The 25,012-nt window shown below is 41.3% G+C and overlaps 1 protein-coding gene across 1 annotated transcript in view; it reads right to left on the bottom strand.

Annotated features, from left to right (window-relative positions):
• Window positions 1-12,603: 12,603 nt before the first annotated feature.
• LOC311143719 (sodium channel protein type 2 subunit alpha-like) overlaps window positions 12,604-25,012 on the bottom strand; it is a gene marked incomplete at its 3' end in the record, with an annotated part of 42,716 nt that continues 30,307 nt past the window's right edge. The window contains exons 16-21 of the mRNA XM_084179591.1: window positions 15,024-15,293; window positions 14,792-14,845; window positions 14,512-14,653; window positions 14,259-14,356; window positions 13,878-14,148; window positions 12,604-13,784 (exon numbers count right to left, since the gene is read on the bottom strand). Coding sequence (XP_084035717.1) covers window positions 12,604-13,784; window positions 13,878-14,148; window positions 14,259-14,356; window positions 14,512-14,653; window positions 14,792-14,845; window positions 15,024-15,293 — 2,016 coding nt within the window. The remainder of the gene's footprint in view (window positions 13,785-13,877; window positions 14,149-14,258; window positions 14,357-14,511; window positions 14,654-14,791; window positions 14,846-15,023; window positions 15,294-25,012) is intronic.

The raw sequence follows: 25,012 nt of genomic DNA, 5'->3' as shown, positions 1-25,012 counted from the left end.
TTTCCAGACATCTCGTTTTCTTCTTACTTCTGGAGTTTTGGATTCATCTTTATGGTCGTTTCTGCTTCTCCTCTCTCTATTATTCAAGCACTTTCATCATGTTGATGACGTCAGGGTTAAGAGTCCCCTCCACTAGCCATGGTTGTTCAATGTCAGGCCAACGTTTATTCCCTTTTCCTGATAATACCATTAACCATTAACTAGAGGATTACTATTTTGTACTACATCAACAGGAGTAATTACTTTCATAGTTTTGATGTCCTTTTTCCCCATTGTAACAACTCTTTTATATTCCTTTATTGTGAATTATTTTATGTAGCCTATGGTTCCCTCTTTTTTTTTCTCTCTTTTTTTTCTCCTAATTAATTAATTAATTAATCAATCTATTAATTTACTTATTTGTATCAATTTATTTTATTTTATTTTATTTTACCAAATTATTGATTAGTGGCAATCTTACCACATCCGATCAGGAAAAGTAAATGAAAGTAGTCACCTTAGAGCGATCCAAAAAATAAAGACCTCTAATCCTGCAACACTACAGCACTCACAAACCCATTGCTTAATAAGCACCCAATTACGTTAATTTTACAGAATAATGTCAGTGCTCGATTTCCCACTCAACTCTAATCAAACCCACTCATGCACAAAAACTCCAAAATGCAATTCTTAATTACATCAATTGATCAGTCTGTTGCCAAGTCCTTGTTAAATTGTCATAACATCAAATATGCTAGGCACCCAAAATATCCTCTATGGGAAGGTAAGTTTTGTGAATAGAACAGTACTAGCCTTGATTTGACTTGATCCGTTGCAGTACACTCTGTCGCATGATGCACTCGTCAGCACCTCCTCTCTCTCTGTCTCCTCCTTCTTATCGTCTCTCATATCACAGAAGAACAAAGAACAGACAAGAATTTAGTATTTTATGCACTCACTGGGTATTTCAACCATTCAATATTCCTCTGTTCACATTCGCTCTAAAAAATAAGCAAACAGCTTAACTCAGGAATAGTATAAATAGCTCAATAACATTTTATTTTATTTATTAATTTTTTTTTTTTTTTTTTATCCGTCAACATATCTCTCATTTATCAATTCAATAGATCTCAATCAAATAGTTTCATCGTTAAGCAACAGCCGATTCAACAAACAGAACACTCCATTCGTGTTTAAATCTCCCCCTCCCTCTCTGTCTGCTCTGAGTCTGCGTCTCCCAGCAGCTCAGTGCAGGCAAAGGAGTGGCACATTTGCTCTACGTAACTCTAAACTCATAAAATCACACGCATGCGTAATTCATTCACCAGTGCGATTTCAGAGAGGAAGGAGCTCTCAAGCAGCTCTCTCCCAGCCTAAACAACAGAAAGTAGACAGACCAGCTGTACCTCCGTTCTTTCCCCCCATAGACGAACAGTAACACTTAACAGAACTCACAAACCAACACAAAACATAGAACACAAATCCTACTCTCTTCCACACACACACACATACAGTTTAAGAGGCTTATTTCCGTTCCTACGGACCTCTAAGCATGCTACTACCATCGCGCCATTTTTCCTTTGTTCCTAAATTTTTGCTACCTCGAGTTCGCGGATATCCAATGAGCGGTTACATCAAACATATACTTCGTCAACTATAAGTCGAGCGGTAACTTGCAATCGAATGTATATACCACAACCCCCAGTCCCCGGGACTGACCTAAACCCACCTAATGCGCTTTTAGGATTTTCGGCCCATCCTAATGATCGCCTCGTTGGAGGGCTTGCCATAGATTCGCAATGACCTAATTTGTATACATTTTTCCTTAGTTCCTGGCCTTTCCTTCATTGTATTATTTTTGAATTTTATTCAAGCAAAATATCCCTATAGACACCTGTTTGCGTTGTTACCAGCGCAAACAAATGTTGAAATTTAGAACGGACTCTTATCCCACAGCAAATAACAGCAAAGCACACACGCAAGTTCTTAACGGTGCATTCATTCAACGCACACACACACAGACACACAAACTAACCAGTGCCCAAAGTGGTGAGAAAACTCACCCTTATCTGCAGGACTCTGGAGCGAGAGTCAGCTCAGCGCCCATGAATGGAACGCTGAGAAAAGACGCAACACGACCAATACCTCGTCGCCATTATGTAGTGTCGAGAAAACAATGCTAATTATGCTGTGAGAACAAGGAGTCCGCTTACACGGTACTTTGATTATAAAGGTTTATTATTTCAAAGTATTTCAGCGTAAATTTACAGACATCTGCAGGCATCTGGAGAACAACAGACCCAAAATAATATGTTGTACTGTCCTCCTTTGTCCCAACCAAGTATTTATAATCTTTAACATGATATGGGTGGTTTCCCCTACAGACCAATCCCATGACTCCACACAACAGACTTCCTCTGTTTTAGGGTGCCCCTATAGAACTGCTCCCCAGATGCTTCCCTAAGCTGAATCAACATCCTCTAAGATACCATTTGCAAACGTTAGCAAAGTCATAAATTGTCCAGATACCACACAAGTTTATCAACTTTCAAAGCAGGATTACATTTCCATTGTTCCTCAACTGCAGTGTATGATATACCATTTTCTAGTTCTGAGTCTCTACTTTTATCCAATGTAAAAAACTATTTTGAATGTTGCTACAAATAATGATTGACATATTTTCATTCTTTTTGGATGAATTTATTCATACTATGTCATCCTTCCACAACATATAGTCCCGACCAGTGTTGCCAACATAGCGACTTTGTCGCTATATTTAGCGAGTATTCAGACCCCTCTAGCAACACATTTTTTAAAAAGCGACTAGCGACAAATCTAGCGACTTTTTCTGGTGTTATTGGAGACTTTTGGAGACTCTGACGTAAAAGCACCTATCGTTCTTACTCTTCTCAACGAGCAGCGGGTGCTGCCGTGGGCCCCACCCCTGTCCCAAAGCTCCCAGCTGCAGTCAGAGCAGGAGATGTTCACCCCTCCGCGTCCAGATTGCAAATGAATCGCGCATGCGGGAAGCCGCTGCTGGCTGAGGCGGGATGTAAATGTAAAATGTAAAAAGAAGAAGAAAGTTCATTTGTAGTTCTAAACATATTTAGGGAGTTTTTTTACTCCGTTTTTGTCTCTCCCACTACGTTATTCCTCTCTCCTACAGCGTCCATCACAATTACATGCACATGGCCAATTATGCAAATTATGTGATGACATCATTTAGCGACTTTTAGGACAGCCAATAGCTACTTTCCTTACTGAGGAGTTGGCAACACTGGTCCCGACACAAATCTTGGGTTGCTACCCAAGCCGACTGGTCGTTCATTCTGTCGGTTCGGTTGCCATACTAGCTGGCAACGTTCTTATCCGTTGCTTGCTAGCCAACTATGGCTAACTTACAGTCACGTCAAACAGTGCAGCCAGAATAACAGCAAAGTAGTTGTGTTTGTTTAAGCTGTTTTCTAGTGACATTTATTTGGATACATCCATAACAATAAGATAATGATGCGCCATTTCGCCTGGCATAGAAAATGTGCTCTCTCGTCAGGACACTGTTGTTCAGAGGAGCTAGCCAACAACACAGCTAACATGCTACCCAGACCTCATCGTGCGCATGTTGATTTTGTCCCCCCACACCAGACGCGATCAGGACACGCAGGTTGAAATATCAAATTAAACTCTGAACCAATTATATTAATTTGGGGACAGGTGTGGGGATCTAGATGTGATGACTAGCTTAGAAAGAATGCATTAATGATTAAACATAAAAGGTTTGTACTGTACTGATATAAATTGTTTCACATAACAAGCTGTGATTCATGTGAGGAACGTTAGGGGGTAGGATGAGATAAGACTTGTATTTCTCACAAACACATACACACTGCCTCTTTGTTAAACCATCATACTCAAGGACATGTGTACTGCAAAAAGTGCTGACTTTCTGGATAAGTTGCAAAACAACTAGAAACCTGGCAACAGTGGCGCGCCAAGGGACTGGGACCAGCCTGTGCACCAACGATTGGCTGAGTAAGTCTAAACCACGCTCAGTCTCTACTCTGATAGGCCCAGCAGGGAGCGGGAACTATCTCTGTCAGAGTATTTTAAGAAGAACTCATAACAATGGCTTAGTTCTCTGAATGCCCTGCGTGGTATTTCAGTGGACCCGTATATACGAACATCATATTTACCATTGAAGCAGTTTGCATTAATTAAAATATTAGTCTATTTTAGAAGACATGTATTGACCTCTTTTGTTCCTAATACCAGATTTGAATTGACGCAACTTAACACAGGTCAAAAAGCATTAAACATTTATGGCAATTTAGCTAGCTAGCTTGCTGTTGCTAGCTAATTTGTCCTGGGATATAAACACTGGGTTGTTATTTTACCTGAAATGACAAGGTCCTCTATTCCGACAATTATTCCACAGATAAAACAGTAAAAGTTAGTTTTCTAGTAATCTCTCCTCCTTCAGGCTTCTTCTTCTTCTTTGGACTTTATATGGCGGTTGGCAACCAACTTTATGGTGCATTACCACAACCAAATGGACTGGAGCGTAGACCTCAGTTGATCTTTCAATCACCCACATGAGTAGATGATCCTAAAAACCAATGAGGAGATGGGAGAGGCATGACTTGAAATGTGTTGAGCTACACAAATAGAACAGAGTTCTATATTAGCGCCTGGCCACGCAGACGCGCGCGAGCAGTGTGGGTGCAATGATTGAGTAACATGTATGTGTACATTTATTTTGACAGAGTTTATTGCCAAGATCAAAATCCAGACCATTCAGATGCCCCACATCCGTAATCCACCAAAGCACTTCACTGGAAATGCTGCTTCATACTCACCCACATCCCCAGAGGATTTCTATAGGGCTGAGTTCTTCAATGTGCTCGACACAGTTGACGTGCAGCAAACAGAGAGGTTCAAACAGGGTGGCCTGGAAACTCTGGCTAAGCTGGAGAAAGTTATTCTCTCTGCAGTGGTGGACCAGTATCCAGAGTTGAACAGGAGATCACTTAAGGTGCAGCTGGCCATGTTCAAGATTCAATACCAGTACAAAACAAGTACAGAAGCTGCATCTGTTCTCAGGAATCAGCTGCTTGAGGTCCACGGTCTCTTTGACCAGGTAGAAGCCCTCATTTGCATACTAATGGTTGTCCCTGCATCTTCTGCTGAAGCCGAGAGGAGTTTCAGCGGTCTAAGAAGGCTAGAGACCTGGCTCAGAAGCGGATTGGTGCAAAGCCGCTTGAACCATGTGGCAGTCTATCACATTCATCGAGACAGACTGGATGAAATAGACATGAAAAAAGTCTGCCAGCTGTTTCTCTCGTAAATGACCACAGGAAACATGTGTTTGGAGCTTTTGATTAGGTTTGGAAAGACAGAAGTAAGAAAAACACGTTTTTTTTCATTTGTATTATCTTTTACCAGATCTAATGTGTTATATTCTCCTACATTCATTTCACATTTCCACAAACTTCAAAGTGTTTCCTTTCAAATGGTATCAAGAATATGCATATCCTTGCTATCCTGAGCTACAGGTAGTTAGATTTGGTTATGTCATTTTAGGCGAAAATTGAAAAAAAGGGTCAGATCCTTAAGAGGTTAATGGAGGAAGGAAAATAGATATGGTGTGTTGGCTATGACTATGTGTGCTGATTTAGAAATGTTATATAAAGGATCTTAATAAAGACAATCAAAAGTTGTCTTTGTACTTAATTTTTTAAAGAGTTGTTAATTTGTTAGGCTATTGGTTAAAGGTGCAACACAATATTGATTATTGAATTACCTTTGATCTAGTTCAGTCTTATCAATCACTTAAAGATATTTAATGATGATCTCTTACCTAGCTTGATGACTGTGCATGAGAATTTCTGCTTACTTTTTGTTGTTCTAAAAAAAAAGACAGCTAGAAGGGCCATGAGTCATATTAAATTGTGTAGAAATGCAGAAAATGTGCTTTAGATGCCACAAAAATGCCCCAGACCCCCAGCCAGGTTATGTCCCCCCCACTTCTAAAACCATAGTTGCGCCCCTGACATTAAACAACAGAATGCCACCTGATAGAAATACAAGCATCATTTTTGCTTTTATGACAAAGCTGGTCAGAGAAATACAACACAGCACAATCACTTGGATTGGGTGTGGTGCAATAATTTAAATGTGAAAAGGATTGATAGTACTAATCAGCCCAGTGCCATCTTCCTCCTCCTGTTCATTGTGCTCCAGACAGAGTAGCACAAAAGTTGCCCCAGGTAAAAGCCATGCAGTGTTTGGGCTATGATGAATTAAGTACCAAATATTTTACCCACTCAAGATGTTTATGGCCTCCAACAGCAGCCACTGCTGAACCACTCAGAAACAACATTACTTCATCTTGACAAACATCAGTTTGTGTATCCATTGTTAGTTTACACAAGACTACAATATCAGTTATATTTGTTTGTTTTGTTACCATAGACCCCCTCGATAACCCTTTCAGGCTCAGACGTTATAATTCTGTGTCAATTCATGACAATTTACTATGTAAGCCTGTGGAAGGCACTGAGTGCCAAAACGTTGGTTGTACATACATTATTGGGAGCATTTTTAGTGTCTTTCTTTATTTTTATACAGTTAACCTTCTGTTATTCAGCACCGTCCTCTACAAAAAATGTTGGGTGTGCGTCAGCTCATGGTTTTTACTAAATTCATGATGACCAAACATCTCTCAAATAATCCAATATGCAAAGTCTTTGATCACATACTGTACCATTAGGTGTTTGTAGTTAAGGCACATTTTGTGGAGAGAAGAGACATTTGTCTGCGACACTTCCTCACTGTAACCAAAAGAGAAAAAGAGTGAGTTTTCTCCTATCAAACAAAGATAATTCACCGTAAAGTGCTCATTACAATTTGGCACATGATAAATCAACCCTTTAAGATCCTGTCTGGATCTGAAGTGGGACTAATACTGATTGCGGTTTTGGTGCAATAATGGGGGTCAAAGTCTTAAATTGGGTGACTGGAAAATCTTTATGTCTAATGCATTTGTAATTATGTGGTGAGTTACTTGAGACAGGTCCGGTCCAATTAGTGGTCCTCTCTTACCAAGAGAAAATTATATTGTTTAGGAGGATGAACACAATGCTTAAATGTGTGTCTACAATATCCTGCTACATTTCCTGTTCAAAACAGTAATACAATAAAACACACAATGCAGGAACTTCTCACAAATGATAGTGTGCTAATGTCAGTCTGTCTTTATGAGACATGATTGAAAAATGTAGCTACTCTGACAAGGATTTGGGCACACTGACGAATCCCCAGTAACTTGATCAGGATTCAGACACAGATTCAACCTTAAAATGGCACAGAGAGGAATACTTGTTGTAGCAACAGATCGTTCCCTTGTAGATTGAAGTCACTATGGTACACATTATATAGTATAGCTGAACTGTTGAGCATCTATCGTCATTCAGTTGTAACACTGCAGGTAGCTTAGTGGTTAAGAGCGTTGTGCCAGTAACCGAAAGGTTGCTGGTTCTAATCCCCGAGCCGACTAGGTGAAAAATCTGTCGATGTGCCCTTGAGCAAGGCACTTAACCCTAATTGCTCCTGTAAGTCGCTCTGTATAAGAGCGTCTGCTAAATGACATAAAATATGTTGTAATGATAGTCACCAGACAATACCACCTGAAAACAGTCATGTTTTGTAAAATAGTGGCCAGTGTTAATGTTAATTGAAAACACAGACTGAGTCACATCTCTGGAATTGAGAGTGAATATTGCATCATAGAAATTAATGTTAATTTGTCCACATTTCCAACCATTCTAGAATGTAGATGATGCAGGTTTCACTCTGCCCTGTCATTAGCTAGTAGCTACAGTATATACACCCAGTAGGGCCATGCAAAGCAGTGACTAAGGCTGAGCTGAGTAGAAAACATGAGCTGGCATTGACTGGCTCTAGAGACAGAAGCTCAGCTGCCACTCCTAGTACGGTTCCTGCATGGACCACCATTAATTCACCCAGAAGCCTCAAGTTAATTAACAGGACCAGGCAGCCCTGACCTCTCAGCATAGACATCAGCTGCTACTGCATCTCTGATGAACTGTGTCAAACACACAGGCGTTGACATATAGCTCTGATTTAAGTAGAAGAGTTGGTATAGGCCTAAAACAATTCCCCCTGTCTTGAAACACGTGTGCATACCAATTCATATCCAGCATTGCACAAAGACAGGTACAAGGTATTGACACATCAGCAAATAGTTAAACATGAAAATGTATTGCAGGCAGCTGAATATTGTTGTGTTCATATTTTGTTTGGAATAGATTTGAAATGAAAAGGTATGTTGTAAAGCATATTAAGAGGCACATCAAAGTACTATCATGTGTAAATACAGCAATATGGAATGTTAATACTTTTTTTAAGGTAGCTGAAACACTGCAGATGGAAGATAACAACCAAAAACTGTCAGCTTCCTGCCTCCTGTTTGTCTCCGGGCCTCTAGAGGTCATCTGTGTTCCCCTCTGCCTTAGTTCTTCCTCGTGTGTCCTTATTAGCTTGATCCAGGTCACCTGTGCCTTGTTTCCCCTAGAGTATTTTAGCTGTGTTTTTTCCCCTGTTCCTCACTTGGTTTTTGAGTCCTGGCTATGTGTCTCCTGCTTTGTCCCACCGTGTCTTTCCAAGTAAGCTTTTCTAAGTTATCTTTAGTTTGTTTTTCTCCCCTCGTGGAGTTATTTTGTTTTGCCTCCTGTTTTGTTACTCTACCTATGTTAATATACCTCTTTCTGAGAAGAACTTTTGTTGGACTATTTTTGAAGTGCAAGGAACCTTTTTGTTACATGAAATCTACTTACCTGGAGTATTGCCTTGGGTGTTTCATTTGGGTCCAACTATACCTCCTCTGTGGCTAAGGGGTAGAACCCCCAGCTCCCCACATCTGAGACCGGAGTTCTAGCCCAGCTTGTGACAAAAACAAACACATTTCTCCTCCGAAATACAGAGGGGGGAAATATGCAGACCAGAGACAGTACAGAAAAAGGATAAAATCATGAAATAAAGGTGACCTATGTATATTAATGTTTGTTCTTACTCTTATAGATCATTCAAAGCTTTGGGATTTAGGTTCAGCTCTCAATCACCATACTAACATACTGTACAATACAGCAGTACCATTTTTTATGCATACTGTAATACTGTACACACATTTAACTTTCTTGGGTTATTCATGTCAGGTGTAGAGTCAGTAATCATGTGCCTTTGGTGACGTTGATGGGAAGAGGTAACAGCCCACGGTGCAGCAACACTCACAACAATGCATGCAGATGGAGGATGATTGTGAGAGATGGTTGCTGTTTGTTGTAGTTCTCGTTCCATATAAAAAATAGATGGCTGGATTGGTACTGTGCAACTGTCTATAGTCCACATACTGTTATTTATTCCAATGCACATGTTATGTCCAGTGAAATCAAGCCATGATTAAAGTTGCACTCCAGTCTCCTTTTCACTTCATTTATCACCTGACTTACTTAACAAAAGGCACATCTCAATAGGTGGTCCAGGTAAGTCATGACATGGCACAAGTGGGGGGGCTTTCCTCTTTTGTTCTCTATTGCTCCTCTATTGTTCCCACAAGCAAGGGGGGAGGTCGATGACATCACATCAGACCAACTCCTCCAATGGCCTACTTCATGAAGTTTGCAGTTATGTCTAAGAAACACTATTTTGCTCAAAACATATTTTTTTACGCTTAAGTGTGTGTACATTACTGTACTTACACTTGGGATATTCTTTCTCAACAGGAAAAATAGCTGGAGTGCGTCTTTAATATATTCTGAAGTATTTAGTGGTGTGAAATGCAGTGTAATGATCTGGATTTACAGTATACAGTACATATCTCCAAACAAATGCTTATAAATCATGTTAGACTTCTGTTCAGCAACATGTGAGGCTATACTTCTGGAACTCCATGGGCCACTACATTGTAACATGATTGTTTTATAGTGTTTTATGTATTAAATTAATAACCCACATTTATCCCATTAAAACATTTTATAATTGGGGCCACAGGTTTTTACTGGTCAGGTCACATGATCAAGAAAAAAGTGTTTCCTGAGCATGTTACCTGACACAGAAAAAACTCCAGGACCTTAGAAGAATCCATTTAACTCACTGGCCACTGCTTTGCAAACATTGGTTAAGCATGCAAAACCACAACAGTAACTTGGATAACAATGTATTTATAGAGTATGTTGATGTCCTATATGGATTGCAAAGTCATAAATGAATAGTCATAAATACGTGCGATGGAATAAATGACCTGAGGTACATGTTTTCTTTATTCTTTTGGCTTTTCAATGAGATGGGTTATAGCAACATCTTGCATTCAGTTTACTCATACACTGCAAGCAAAATGCATATAAAAGATGGGATCTATTAAATGTTATGTAATCAAAACATTCATTGTGTATGTATGTATAGTATATACATATTAGTGTTTTTATTACATGCAACATATAGTCATATAAATGTATACTTTATAACATTTTAATTACAGATACCTGTGACACTTTATACAAAGGGAACAGCTGACAAAAGTAACATCCTGAAGAATTGGATAACTATAAAAATGTAAACAAATCTAGGAAACAATCGAAGACTTGGGCTGTCACACTAGCCTTAAGACAATCATATTCAGAATTCTCTGAACCATATTAGATATTTATTATAATAAAGCATGTGAGGTAAACTGTGACCACAGTTTACAAATGACACAAAATAAAAGATGCAAGAATCAAAAGTCCACTTCCCCTTCACTAGCTCACATGAGGAGTTTCCGAATGAAAAAGTGCAGTTAAGCTTAAATAACTAAAGTGGCTATAGTGCAGACAGTGCGGCCATTTTGTATAGCAAACCATTTACAAAAGGGTTGTACAGTACAAAGAAAAATGATTATATTACAATATTTACATAGACATTGAGTGCAATCTAACCATAAAATCTTCCCACAGCCTCAACTGAATGCTTCACACTCTGGTCTGTCTGCCATATAGAGCAGAGAATGCAGAATATCATAGATATATGTATTACATAACATTAACAACTTCATATATTCCATTATATATGAAATATCACATAATATATCAAATATATTTGTATATTTTATATATTATAGAATATGTACATACAGATACATCAACAACAATGGAAAATTATTTGGGAAGTGAGTAGGAAACGTGCACTCAAAGCAATTTAGATTTGGTAAATGACAAGGAAGTTTTATCGCACTGACTAATGATGTTGCAGTACCAAAACGGCAGAGTACACAAGATAAATGCTGTTAGAATGCCTGTTAAGTGAGCATATATGACACAGAATACAGTGTTTCACCTGTCAGAGTAGGCTTGGAGATTATTTAAGGTGATTTACACCTGATGGTCACAACCATACTGTGCAGAAGACATTGGCTCGTTTTAACATTCACCACTGTGAAGAGAATAGACAGTCTTTGATGCCATTGAGGTACAAGCTGGACAGAGGAGCTGGACTACGAATACTATGTGTATCAACACTGTGAACCAGCACTAAAGATGAATGTATTCTGTATTTTACTGTAGTTTCTGATGAATGAAAGCAGGAAAACTATGTCATTGTAGCCCATGTTATTGTTCTGAAACTGATTATAGACAACAGTTGTTGGTAATGGTATTTGGACTGTATGCTCAGGATAAATGCTCTCTGTTGATTTGTAATAGTGTGAGTAAACATTTAATAATGTTACAGATTCATAAAAGTATGAGCACCTCAGACATCAAGGAGAAATCAAGCTCATTTTGGTGATGGTGCGTAATGCGACACTGTAATCATGGGTAAGCATTCAAGCAAGTCTACATTTCGATTCAACTGCAGCAATCTCCCTAACTGCACTGCAGCAATAATGGTTGTCATGAGTAGTCAAGTCTTATGGTAGAAATAAAGCATGTACCTTTATTAAAAAATGTTTTATGAGTGTGCGGGCACTATTTCTTTTATACCAACTTTCTTCGGTCCTGCACCCCATAAGGATGTGTGTTTGATCACACTTGACTAGTCAAGTTGTATGAATATTTAAAGTGAACAAGACTACCTTTAAAGCAATACATGAAACCCCTATTTTTACAGAAAAAAAATATGTTTACAAAAATAGTCACACAATCAACCTATGAGTTTTAAAAACAAGATTCTGTAAGAAAAAAAAGTTAGTAAATAAAAATAAGTTAGTTATAATGCAAGACACTGGATGCAGCCCTGGAAGTACTAGCTGCAAGATAAGTTACTGTATAACTAAATGTTTCTGATTGTAACAACACATATCAAAATGTTTTACCTGTCCCTATAAAGCGGGCAAACATTTGTTTTTGTCCCCACAGAAATTATCATCCGAACAACTGGTCTCCCTACAGCCTAAGAATGTGAATCACTACCTAATTTTAGGCACCAACCTTACATTTAGACTCAAGTAAGCATAGTCAGTTTGGCATAGATATCCACACCAAAGAAGGGGTTAACTTGACACATTGGTCACCTTCAAAGGCTGTAAACAATTTGTCGCAGAATGAAACATCTACGTTACATCTTCCCAACATCCATTTACTTTTTTTTCTCCTTCACCTCCTTCTTTCTCTTGTCTTTTTCATATTTGTTTTTTTCTGGTTTTGTAACACTGTCATATGATGGGGGAGAGGCTGTGGAAGGAGTCATGTCAGTTCTGTCTGAAGTAGAGATCTCGTTAAATTTGTCTATGACGAGAACCTCTTTATCAAGGAGCATGCCTCCACTTTGCATCTTCTCCTTGTACATGGCAGATGCCCGCTTAACAATACGCCTGAGAAGATACCGTCTGAAAGCTCTCTGGATGACCAGGGCAGACATGTCCTCTAGCTTGCGGCGCAGTGTGGTGGTGATTGGTTCGTAGGACACCTTGGAGGGGTTGGAGGCCATAAAGCGCTCCTCCATTTGACCCCGGAGGATGTCCAAGCCTTCGCCCTCGCCCAGGACACGTTTGGTGAAGGCAAACAGGATGTCCAGGCAGTGGATACGCTCCCCACTCACCATGGGTAAATCCATGGAGATCAACTGGATCTTGTTGGGCTTAGAGATGCGTAGCGGGGGGTCTAGGGCATCAGCAAAGTCCGACAGCTTGTCATACTCCATGAACTGGGTGGCCCGTGCATCAAACTTCTCCCAGACCTCGTAGAACATCTCAAAGTCATCCTCGCTCAGGGGCTCAGCGCTCTCCTCAGTGGCCACACTGAAGTTCTCTAGGATGACAGCAATGTACATGTTGACCACAATGAGGAAACAGATGATGATGTAGCTCACAAAGAAGATAATGGCCACAGGGGGGTTCCCACAGTCTCCCCCCTTGTACTTGCTTCCTGGGTGCTCTTTCTGGCTGTCGCAGTCTGGATCTCCCTTGTTGAGGATGGGGGCCAGCAGGAGGTCCCAGCCCCCTGATGTGGTGATCTGGAACAGGCAGATCATGCTGTTGCCGAACGTCTCAAAGTTGAACATGTCGTCAATCCCAGACTCCTTCTTGACGTATGCAAAGTTTGACATGCCAAAGATGGCATAGATAAACATCACTAAGAAGAGCAGAAGACCAATGTTGAACAATGCAGGAAGAGACATCATCAACGCAAACAAGAGTGTACGGATTCCCTTGGCACTCTTGATGAGGCGAAGGATACGGCCAATTCGGGCCAGTCGAATGACTCGGAATAAGGTTGGTGAAACAATGTACTTCCCTATCAGTTCCGAGAGAAACATACCTGAAAGGACAGAGAAGAATTACACATAATAATCTCCAAAGCATAATGTCACATTGCAGTATTACAATTATGAAAATAGGTGAAAAATCGTACCAATTATCGACAGGATAACAACGATAAAGTCAAATACATTCCAACCAATGGTAAAGTAGTATTGTCGGAGTGAGATCATCTTCAGAATACATTCTCCAGTGAACATGACAATAAACACCAGGTTGATCTTGTAGAGAATGTTAGCCATGTCTTTTGTCTGGTCATCCGTCTCCACCATCATGGTGACCATATTAAGGCATATAAGAATCATGATGACAATGTCGAAGGCTTGCTTTGTAATGAAATCAAAGACATATCCTTGAAACTTGTTCTGGAGGAAACATAAGAAAGAAGCATTTTGAGACAATAAGATGTAGAAATAGAGGTTCATGAATTGAGGAGTTATTTGTTGAGAAACAGAGTGGTACAGTATGACCTTACCGCTGGCCTAGGGATAGGCTTTTGGGGTTTCTTTGAGCCAAGCTTCTTCATAGCATTGTAGTATTTCTTCTGTTCCTCTGTCATGAAGATGTCTTGACCTCCAAAGTAAAGAGGCAAGACAAGCCTAGTTAAATTCCTGCAGCTCTTACACATATTTAGTTGGCCATTATTGGAGGGAAAGATCCTCATTACGTTAAATCAGAGAAAATTGATGCATGCAAAATTGATGCATGATTACCACAACATGAAATACTTATCTTTTTCTTTTGCTGATTGAAGTTGTCTATAATGACACCAATGAAGAGGTTGAGTGTAAAGAAGGATCCAAATATGATGAATACCACAAAGTACAGATACATGTACAGATTCACTTCATAGTCGGGTTGATCATCCATCTGTAATAGAATAGCATAGTATTACCATACATTAACATCATAAAACCAAAACATTATCATATATAAATAGACAATGTGCCAACACAATCAACCATTAGTCTAAAATACCTTGTGAAAGGTATTACTGAAAATACTTACATTGCGAGAGTCCACAGCTGCATACATGATGTCCATCCAGCCTTTGAATGTAGCCTTAGAGAGAAAGTAAGGAACATTTTACTACCTAATAGTTAAGATACTAGTTCAGAAGGACATCGCCCTCACACAATTCGTCTGCCCACACGGAATTGATACAAAACTTTTGACATGTGTCCACTCTCTTTAGAAAATGTCAATAAAATATTTCTGGTGAATGGAGAGAGCCGCTCACCACTTGTAACAGTGCCAGATAGCCTGCTCCCACGTTATCAAAGTTGATCTTGACATTTTTCCAGTGGGCACCTTTCAAAGCCAAACATTCTGTCATGTTAGCCACATCTCTGACTTCGAAGCGCTCACTCGTGGTCATGTTGATACAATGGTAGTATTTTCCTGCAAACAGGTTGACGCCCATGATGCTGAAGATGAGCCAGAAGATGAGGCACACCAGCAGCACATTGAAGATGGAGGGGATGGCTCCGAGCAGAGCGTTGACGACCACCTGCAAGGATTCACACAGACAGCCTCAGTCTCAGATATAGGACCATAGGCAATATTGCATTGGATAATGATGATCATTTTCAGCACTGACAATATATACAGATGTAGGATCTTAATTTGATCACCCTGTTGCAGGAGAACTTTCCTGCATCGCAGGAAATGTACAATTTGTAGTATATTTAAGGTTTAAAAAGGCTTCTGAAGTTTGTAATTTCCACTTTGAAATTTCAGACCTGATTTTCCCTTCAAAAGTGTCCATTCATTATAATCAGAATAATAATTCCCATTTCCTGTTGATGCATGATTATTTTCCTGCCGTAGCAAACTGGCTCAAATTAAGATCCTACATCTGTACTGTAGGCTACATGTTGACTTTGATTGGTGATGGTGAAAATCGAAAAACACAAGAGTAAAGTGTTTAAATGCCAGTGTAAAGCTCAACACAAGTATCACTAACACCACAGCTTATTAACGACAATGACAACAACAAGGAAATAAGTAAAGGAAAGGACAAGGGGGGAAATGTATTTGTAAAGGAGAGACTGTGATGCTATGTTTACTTGTTATAGTGAATTACAATTAGGCTACAGTGTGAAAAAACGAAACAGAAAAAACCTTGTAGATGCAGGATGAAGTCACATAATTTGTTTACTGTAAATGAAAAGCACAAACACATAAATTAAGAAAGTGTTCACGTTAAAGGCAGTACCCAGCAGCAAGCAACATCCAAACACAGTACAGTTTCAGAGAGCATAACCACGTGAGGAGAGACCTTCGTCACAGCACTGGCATCTGATCGATAAGAGCTACATTGGTTATACCAGTCGACACCCATCCCCCACAAATTACATAAGCACCCAAAACCCTGGCTAGAGCATGTTGCTGTGAGAGTACCGTAAAAGTTATGATGGTTAAGTGCAGTAGCCTCCAAGACTTAAGATGGTTTACATGTAGTTTAATTAACTGAAGTCAAGTTAATGCAATTTCCACATCTCTTATTGATTCGTGTATATGACCTGCCGGTGGGACTGACGGAAACTCTTGTGTTATAACATCCTGAAAACAGGTGGAAAAGGAGGAATAGAAGAGGAAAGGTATCTCTAAATATACACTGAACAAAAATATAAACGCAACATGTAAAGTGTTCGTCCCATGTTTCATGAGCTGAAATAAAAGATCCCAGAAATGTTCCATATGCACAAAAAGCTTATTTCTCACACATTTGTTTACATTCCTGTTAGTGAGCATTTCTCCTTTGTCAAGATAATCCATCCACCTGACAGGTGTGGCATATCAAGAAGCTGATTAAACAGCATGATCATTATACAGGTGCACCTTGTGCTGGGGACAATAAAAGGCCACCCTAAAATGTGCAGATTTGTCACACACACAATGCCACAGATGTCTTAAGTTTTGAGGGAGTGTGGAATTGGCATGCTGACTGCAGGAATGTCCACCAGAGCTTTTGCCAGAGAATTTAATGTTCATTTCTCTACCATAAACTGCCTCCAACGTCGTTTTAAAGAATTTGGCAGTATGTCCAACCGGCCTCACAACAGCAGATCATGTGTAACCACGCTGGCCCAAGACCTCCACATCCGGTTTCTTCACCGGCTCGATCGTCTGAGACCAGCCACCCGGACAGCCTGATGAAACTGTGGGTTTGCACAACCGAAGGATTTTTGCACAAACTGTCAGAAACCGTCTCAGGGAAGCTCATCTGCATGCTCGTCGTCCTCACCAGGGTCTTGACCTGACTGCAGTTCGGCATTGTAACCGACTTCAGTGGGCAAATGCTCACCTTCAATGGCCACTGACACGTTGGAGAAGTGTTTTCTTCACGGATGGCAGACAGTGTGTATAGCGTTGCATGGGCGAGCAGTTTGCTGACATTGTGAACAGAGTTCCCCTTGGTGGCGGTGGGGTTATGGTATGGGCAGGCATAAGCTACTGACAACGAACACAATTGCATTTTTCCGGGAAGCTGAAAATGTCCCAGTTCTTCCATGACCTGCATACTCACCAGACATGTCACACATTGAGCACGTTTGGGATGCTCTGGATTGACGTGTACGACGGCGTGTTCCAGTTCCCACCAATATCGAACAACTTCGTACAGTCATTAAAGAGGAGTGGGACAACATTCCACAGACCACAATCAACAGCCTGATCAATACTATGCGAAGGAGATGTGTCGCGCTGCATGAGGCAAATGGTGGTCACACTAGATACTGACTGGTTTTCTGATCCACGTCCCTATATATATATATATAAAAAATGTTATCTGTGACCAACAGATGCATACTGTATCTGTATTTCCAGTCATGTGAAATCCATAGTTTAGGGCCTAATGAATGTATTTCAATAGTCTGACTTCCTTATATAAACTGTAACTCAGTAAAATCTTTGACAATTTTGCATGTTGTGTTTATATTTTTGTTCAGCAATTATGTTACTGTGGGCCTTAGTTTGACTACAGAGCTTTGTATCCGCGCAGGGAGCTTATGTGACGTTGATAAGAGGCTGTGATCAGAAACATGTAGAGTATTTAGAGAGTTGTGCCAATGTGGGCCAATGCTACAAAAAGTCAATTCTGACAAAAGCTGTATCCCATCTAGCCAAAACCTGTTAGTTACCCATTAATGTTTCATGGGGATATTTAAACAATGCTATATAACTGAATGTCTAGAATTAGAAGAAAAAAATCTAAATTCTAAAAGTTGGCTCTTTAAATATGTGATGATATGCACTATGAGGCAACAGCACTGTAAAAATAATCTAGTTGTTTCAACTACAGTGCCTTGCAAAAGTATTCATCCCCCTTGGCGTTTTTCCTATTTTGTTGCATTACAGCCTGTAATTTAACCCTCCCGTTGTCCTAGGGTCAAAATGACCCGCCACTGTGTTGAACCAACTTTATTTAATTTGTATATTTGTGGGATCATTTGTGAGAAGGAGGCAGTGAGACTTTAAAGAAAGTATCACTGCCTCCTTCTCACAAATTATCCAAAAAATATAAAAATTAAATAAAGTTGGTTCAACACAGTGGCGGGTCATTTTGACCCTAGGACAACGGGAGGGTTAAATGGATTTTTATTTGGATTTCATGTAATGGACATACACAAAATAGTCAAAATTGGTGAAGTGAAATGCAAAAAATAACTTGTTTCAAAACATTCTAAAAAATAAATAACGGAAAAGAGGTGCGTGCATATGTATTTACCCCCTTTGCTATGAAGCCCCTAAATAAGATTGGGAGCAACCAATTACCTTCAGAAGTCACATAATTCGTTAAATAAAGTCCACCTGTGTGCAATCTAAGTGTCACATGATCTCAGTATATATACACCTGTTCTGAAAGGCCTCAGAGTCTGCAACACCACTAAGCAAGTGGCAACACCAAGCAAGTGGCACCATGAAGACCAATGAGCTCTCCAAACAGGTCAGGGACAACGTTGTGGAGAAGTACAGATCAGGGTTGGGTTATAAAAGAATATCCGAAACTTTGTACATCCCACGAAGCACCATTAAATCCATTATTAACAAATGGAAAGAATATGGCACCACAACAAACCTGCCAAGAGAGGGCCGCCCACCAAAACTCACGGACCAGGCAAGGAGGGCATTAATCAGAGAGGCAACAAAGAGACCAAAGCTAACCTTGAAGGAGCTGCAAAGCTCCACAGCGGAGATTGGAGTACACTCAACAGAGCTGGGCTTTATGGAAGAGTGGCCAAAAAAAAGCCATTGCTTAAAGAAAAAAATAAGCAAACACGTTTTGTGTTCACCAAAAGACATATGGGAGACTCCCCAAACATATGGAATAAGGTATTCTGGTCAGATGAGAATAAAATTGAGCTTTTTGGCCATCAAGGAAAACGTTATGTCTGGTGCAAACCCAACACCTCTCATCACCCGAGAACACCATCCCCACAGTGAAGCATGGTGGCGGCAGCATCATGCCGTGGGGATGTTTTTCATCAGGGACTGGGAAACTGGTCAGAATTGAAGGAATGATGGATGGCGCTAAATACAGGGACATTTTTGAGGGAAACCTGTTTCAGTCTTCCAGAGATTTGAGACTGGGACGGAGGTTCACCTTCTAGCAGGACAATGACACTTAGCATACTGCTAAAGCAACACTTGAGTGGTTTAAGTGGAAACATTTAAATATCTTGGAATGGCCTAGTCAAAGCCCAGACCTCAATCCAATTGAGAATCTGTGGTATGACTTAAGGATTGCTGTACACCAGCGGAACCTGTCAGGGGTGCTGAAGGTGGGTGTGGTGCAGGAATCAAGCGCAGGACGCAGAAGCTAAGTCCAAAAGACTTTAGTGAATTATTCACGTAGTACACGAGAACAATAAGCCCGGAGGCGAAATAAAGGCGCACACAGGCGTCAAACAAAAGGCGCACTAACATGTGCGAAAACCTCTCCAAACAACGGAGGGAAGATACGTAGCTCAGAACACCAAACAGAGGAGCAATCACACACAACACCATACACACACAACGAGAACTAAATAGGACACTAATGAGGACTAACTAGACACAGGTGTACAACATCAAGACAAAACCAAACGAACATGAAACATAGATCGGTGGCAGCTAGTACTCCGGGGACGACGACCGCCGAAACCTGCCCGAACAAGGAGGAGGAGCAGCCTCGGCCGAAACCGTGACAGAACCCATCCAACTTGAAGGAGCTGGAGCAGTTTTGCCTTGAAGAATGGGCAAAAATCCCAGTGGCTAGATGTGCCAAACTTATAGAGACATAGCCCAAGAGACTTGCAGCTGTAATTGCTGCAAAAGGTGGCTCTACAAAGTATTGACTTTGGGGGGGTGAATAGTTATGCACGCTCAAGTTCTGTTTTTTTTGTCTTATTTCTTGTTTGTTTCACAAAAAATCTTCAAAGTGGTAGGCATGTTGTGTAAATCAAATGATACAACCCCCCCCAAAATCAATTTTAATTCCAGGTTGTAAGGCAACAAAAGAGGAAAAATGCCAAGGGGGGGTGAATACTTTTGCAAGCCACTGTAATTATTATTAAGTAACTGGTTCTACAGCCTTTTTTTGGTCAAAGTGTTACCTGAATTTAACATTTTTAGTTGGCCCAAACTTAGCTCGAACATGAGAAAATGTGTTTGATCAATTTGTCTCATATGTTAATTCAAACAGAAATTATTATTTTACCACACAAAAAAAATGCTGTGGAACTAGTCACACTAGTTACACACACACACACACACACACACACACGCACACACGCACACACGCACACACGCACACACGCACACACACACACACACACACACACACACACACACACACACACACTGCCCACTTGGCCAGATCTTCAGACAGCACAGTGTCCAATTCCACTGCTACGCAGACGACACACAAATGTTCATTAAAACCAAGCCTGACACAACATCTGCTCTGTCAACCTTGTCCAACTGTCTGGAAGAGGTTAAGTCTTGAATGCAGAACAACTTCCTCCAACTCAACAGCAGCAAGATAAAGGCAATGCTGATAGGCCAGCAGATCCACCGCAAATCACCAACTCATGCAGCATCTGCTCTGCCATAGATGGCCACATCATCCCCCATCTCCTCAGTCATCACCAACCTGTGTGTGAAATTCTACCCTGCACTCTCCTTCAATGCAAACATTAGTCACGTCTGTAAATCATCATTCTTTCACCTGAAGAACATCTCCCGCCTAAGACCCTCTCTCAACACTTCTGATACAGAAAAGCTTACCATGCATTCGTTTTCTCCAGAATTGATTATGGGAATGTAGTACTTGCCTCCAAACTCGATTAATAAATTACAGCTAATTCAAAACAGTGCTGCAAAGGATTACGACACTTCACAAAATAGATGGCATCATGAGGAAGGAAAACTATGTGAATATAATGTGGTCCTCTGTAGCTCAATTGGTAGAGCATGGCGCTTGTAATGCCAGGGTAGTGGGTTTGATCCCCGGGACCACCCATACGTAAAAATTTATGCACACATGACTGTAAGTCGCTTTGGATAAAAGCGTCTGCTAAATGGCATATTATTATTTTATATTATTGAAGCAACATCTCAAGACATCAGTCAGGAAGTTAAAGCTTGGTCGCAAATGGGTCTTCCAAATGGACAATGACCCAAGCATACTTCCAGTGCGATAAAAACAACACCAACACAGAGTTACACATGGAATAAACAAAAAGTACAGTCAATAACACAATAGAAAATCTATATACAGTTTGTGCAAATGTAGTAAGTTATGGAGGTAAGGCAATAAATAGGCCATAGTGCAAAATAATTAAAATGTAGTATTAACACTGGTGTGATAGATGTGATAGTGTAGAAGATGATGTGCAAATAGAGATACTGGGGTGCAAATGAGCAAAATAAATAACAATATGGGGATGAGGTAGTTGGGTGGGCTAATTACAGATGGGCTGTGTACAGGTGCAGTGATCGGTAAGTTGCTCTGACAACTGATGCTTAAAGTTAGTGAGGGAGATAAGTGTCTCCAGCTTCAGAGATTTTTGCAGTTCGTTCCAGTCATTTGCAGCAGAGAACTGGAAGGAATGGCGGCCAAAGGAGGTGTTGGCTTTGGGGATGACCAGTGAGATATACCTGCTGGAACGCATACTACGGGTGGGTGTTGCTATGGTGACCAATGAGCTAAGATAAGGCGGGGATTTGCCTAGAAGTGATTTAGAGATGACCTGGAGCCAGTGGGTTTGGCGACGAATATGCACTGAGGGCCAGCCAACGAGAGCGTACAGGTCACAATGGTGGGTAGTATATGGGGCTTTGGTGACAAAACAGATGGCACTGTGATAGACTACATCCAATTTGCTGAGTAGAGTGTTGGAAGCTATTTTGTAAATGACATCGCAGAAGTCAAGGATCTGTAGGATAGTCAGTTTTACGAGGGCATGTTTAGCAGCATGAGTGAAGGAGGCTTTGTTGCGAAATAGGAAGCCGATTCTAGATTAAACTTTGGATTGGAGATGCTTAATGTGAGTCTGCAAGGAGAGTTTACGGTCTAACCAGACACCTAGGTATTTGTAGTTGTCCACATATTCTAATTCAGACCCGCCGAGAGTAGTGATTCTAGTCGGGCGGGCGGGTGCAAGTAGCGTTCGATTGAAGAGCATGCATTTAGTTTTACTAGTGTTTAAGAGCAGTTGGAGGCCACGGAAGGAGTTTTGTATGGCATTGAAGCTTGTTTGGAGGTTTCTTAACACAGTGTCCAATGAAGGGCCAAATGTATACAAAATGGTGTCGTCTGCATAGAGGTGGATCAGAGAGTCACCAGCAGCAAGAGCGACATCATTGATATACACAGAGAATAGAGTCAGCCCGAGAATTGAACCCTGTGGCACCCCCATTGAGACTGCCAGAGGTACAGACAACAGGCCCTCCGATTTGCATGGGCAAGTTGCAGCGGAGGGTGCAGAGTTGGTGGCCGGGGTAGGGGTAGCCAGGTGTAAAGCATGGCCAGCCGTAGCAAAATGCTTATTGAAATTCTCGATTATCGTCGATTTATCAGTTGTGACAGTGTTTCCTAGCCTCAGTGCCGTGGGTAGCTGGGAGGAGGTGTTCTTATTCTCCATGGACTTTACAGTGTCCCAAAACCTTTTGGAGTTAGTGCTACAGGATGCAAATATCTGTTTGAAAAAGCTAGCCTTTGCTTTCCTAACTGATTGTGTATGTTGGTTCCTGACTTCCCTGAAAAGCTGCATATGGCGGGGGCTGTTCGGTGCTAAAGCAGTACGCCACAGGATGTTTTTGTGCTGGTCAAGGGCAGTTAAGTTTGGGGTGAACCAGGGGCTATATCTGTTCTTAGTTCTGATTTTTTTGAATGGGGCATGCTTATTTAAGATGGAGAGGAAAGCACTTTGAAGAACATCCAGGCATCCTCTACTGACGGAATGAGGTCAATATCCATCCAGGATACCCGGGCCAGGTCAATTAGAAAAGCCTGCTCGCTGAAGTGTTTTAGGGAGCGTTTGACAGTGATGAGGGGTGGTCGTTTGACTGCGGACCCATTACGGACACAGGCAATGAGGCAGTGATCGCTGAGATCCTGGTTGAAGACAGCAGAGGTGTATTTAGAGGGTAAATTAGTCAGGATGATATCTATGAGGGTGCCCTTGTTTACGGATTTAGGGTTGTACCTGGTAGGTTCCTTGATAATTTGTGTGAGATTGAGGGCATCTAGTTTAGATTGTAGGATGGCCGGGGTGTTAAGCATATCCCAGTTTAGGTCACCAAGCAGTATGAACTCTGAGGATAGATGGGGGGCAAGCAATTCACATATGGTGTCCAGGGCACAGCTCGGGGCTGAGGGGGGTCTGTAGCGAGCGGCAACTACTTTTTAGAAGTAGAAGTTCAAACTGTTTGGGCACAGACCTGGATAGTATGATAGAGCTCTGCAGGCTATCTCTACAGTAGATTGCAACTCTGCCCCCTTTGGCAGTTCTATCTAGATGGAAAATGGTGTAGTTCGGGATGGACATTTCTGAATTTTTGGTGGCCTTCCTATGCCAGGATTCAGACACTGCTAGAACATCAGGGTTGGCAGAGTGTGCTAACGCAGTGAATAACTCAACCTTGGGGAGGAGGCTTCTGATTTTAACATGCAAGAAACCAAGGCTTTTATGGTTACAGAAGTCAACAAATGATAGCGCCTGGGGAGTAGGAGTGATACTGGGGGCTACAGGGCCTGGGTTGTCGACAGTAGGAGGACCCGTCCGGTTGACAGAGAGGTAGATACCTGGGAGATGGGCCTGGCTCGAGGCTAGCTCAAGGCTAACTGGTGCGTCGGGACAGTGGTGATTAGCTAACAACAGCCATTCGGTTGCAGCTAGCTAGTTGCGTTGATCCGGTGTTAAGGTCCAGTGATTCAGTGATTCCGGCAGAAAATTCAATATGCTCTGGGTCGATAGCACGCTGTGCAGACTGGCCGATAATTGTCCAGGCTAGAGCTGACTGGAAGGTAGTGCAGGCCACGGACAGTGGTGAAGACCGCTAACGGTGGCTAATAGCAAGTAGCTAGTTAGCTGGTTAGCTGGCTAGTTTCAGCCGTAGGTTCTTGATAAAAATAAAGAAATAATAGAATCTGTTCCACATTGGTGTCACAGTTTCGGCCGAGGCTGCTCCTCCTCCTGGTTCGGGCAGGCTTCGGCGGTCGTCGTCTCCGGAGTACTAGCTGCCACCGATCTATGTTTCATGTTCGTTTGGTTTGGTCTTGATGTTGTACACCTGTGTCTAGTTAGTCCTCGTTAGTGTTCTATTTAGTTCTCGTTGTGTGTGTCTGTGTTTGTGTGTTATTGTTTCGCTGTCGTGTTTTGTGCGCTACTGTTTGCCTTGTGCATTTCATATTTTCCTCCTCTGTGTTCGGAGGTTATTTACGCACTGTTTTGTGCGCCGTTTGGTTTTCGCCTGTGTGCGGACTTTCTCGCCTCCGGGCGTTTGAATCGTGAATTTGAGTGTGCTGTTCACTAAAGTCTATTGGACTTATTTTTCTGCGTCCTGCATCTGATTCCTGCATCACACCCACCTACAGCACCCACTGACAGAATAACACACCATTATGGAATCAGCAGGATCGGCTGTGACACCTGTGTCGCTCGAGGAGCATATCCATTGGCAGGAGGGCCAGATAAGACAACTGGAGACAGCTCTACAGGACGTGATCAACACCCTGCA

This window comes from Coregonus lavaretus (assembly GCF_964263955.1).
Source record: "Coregonus lavaretus genome assembly, chromosome: 16".
NCBI lineage: Eukaryota > Metazoa > Chordata > Actinopteri > Salmoniformes > Salmonidae > Coregonus > Coregonus lavaretus.
Note: the sequence above shows the minus strand (reverse complement) of the source record. Positions and strands in the feature narration are given on the sequence as shown.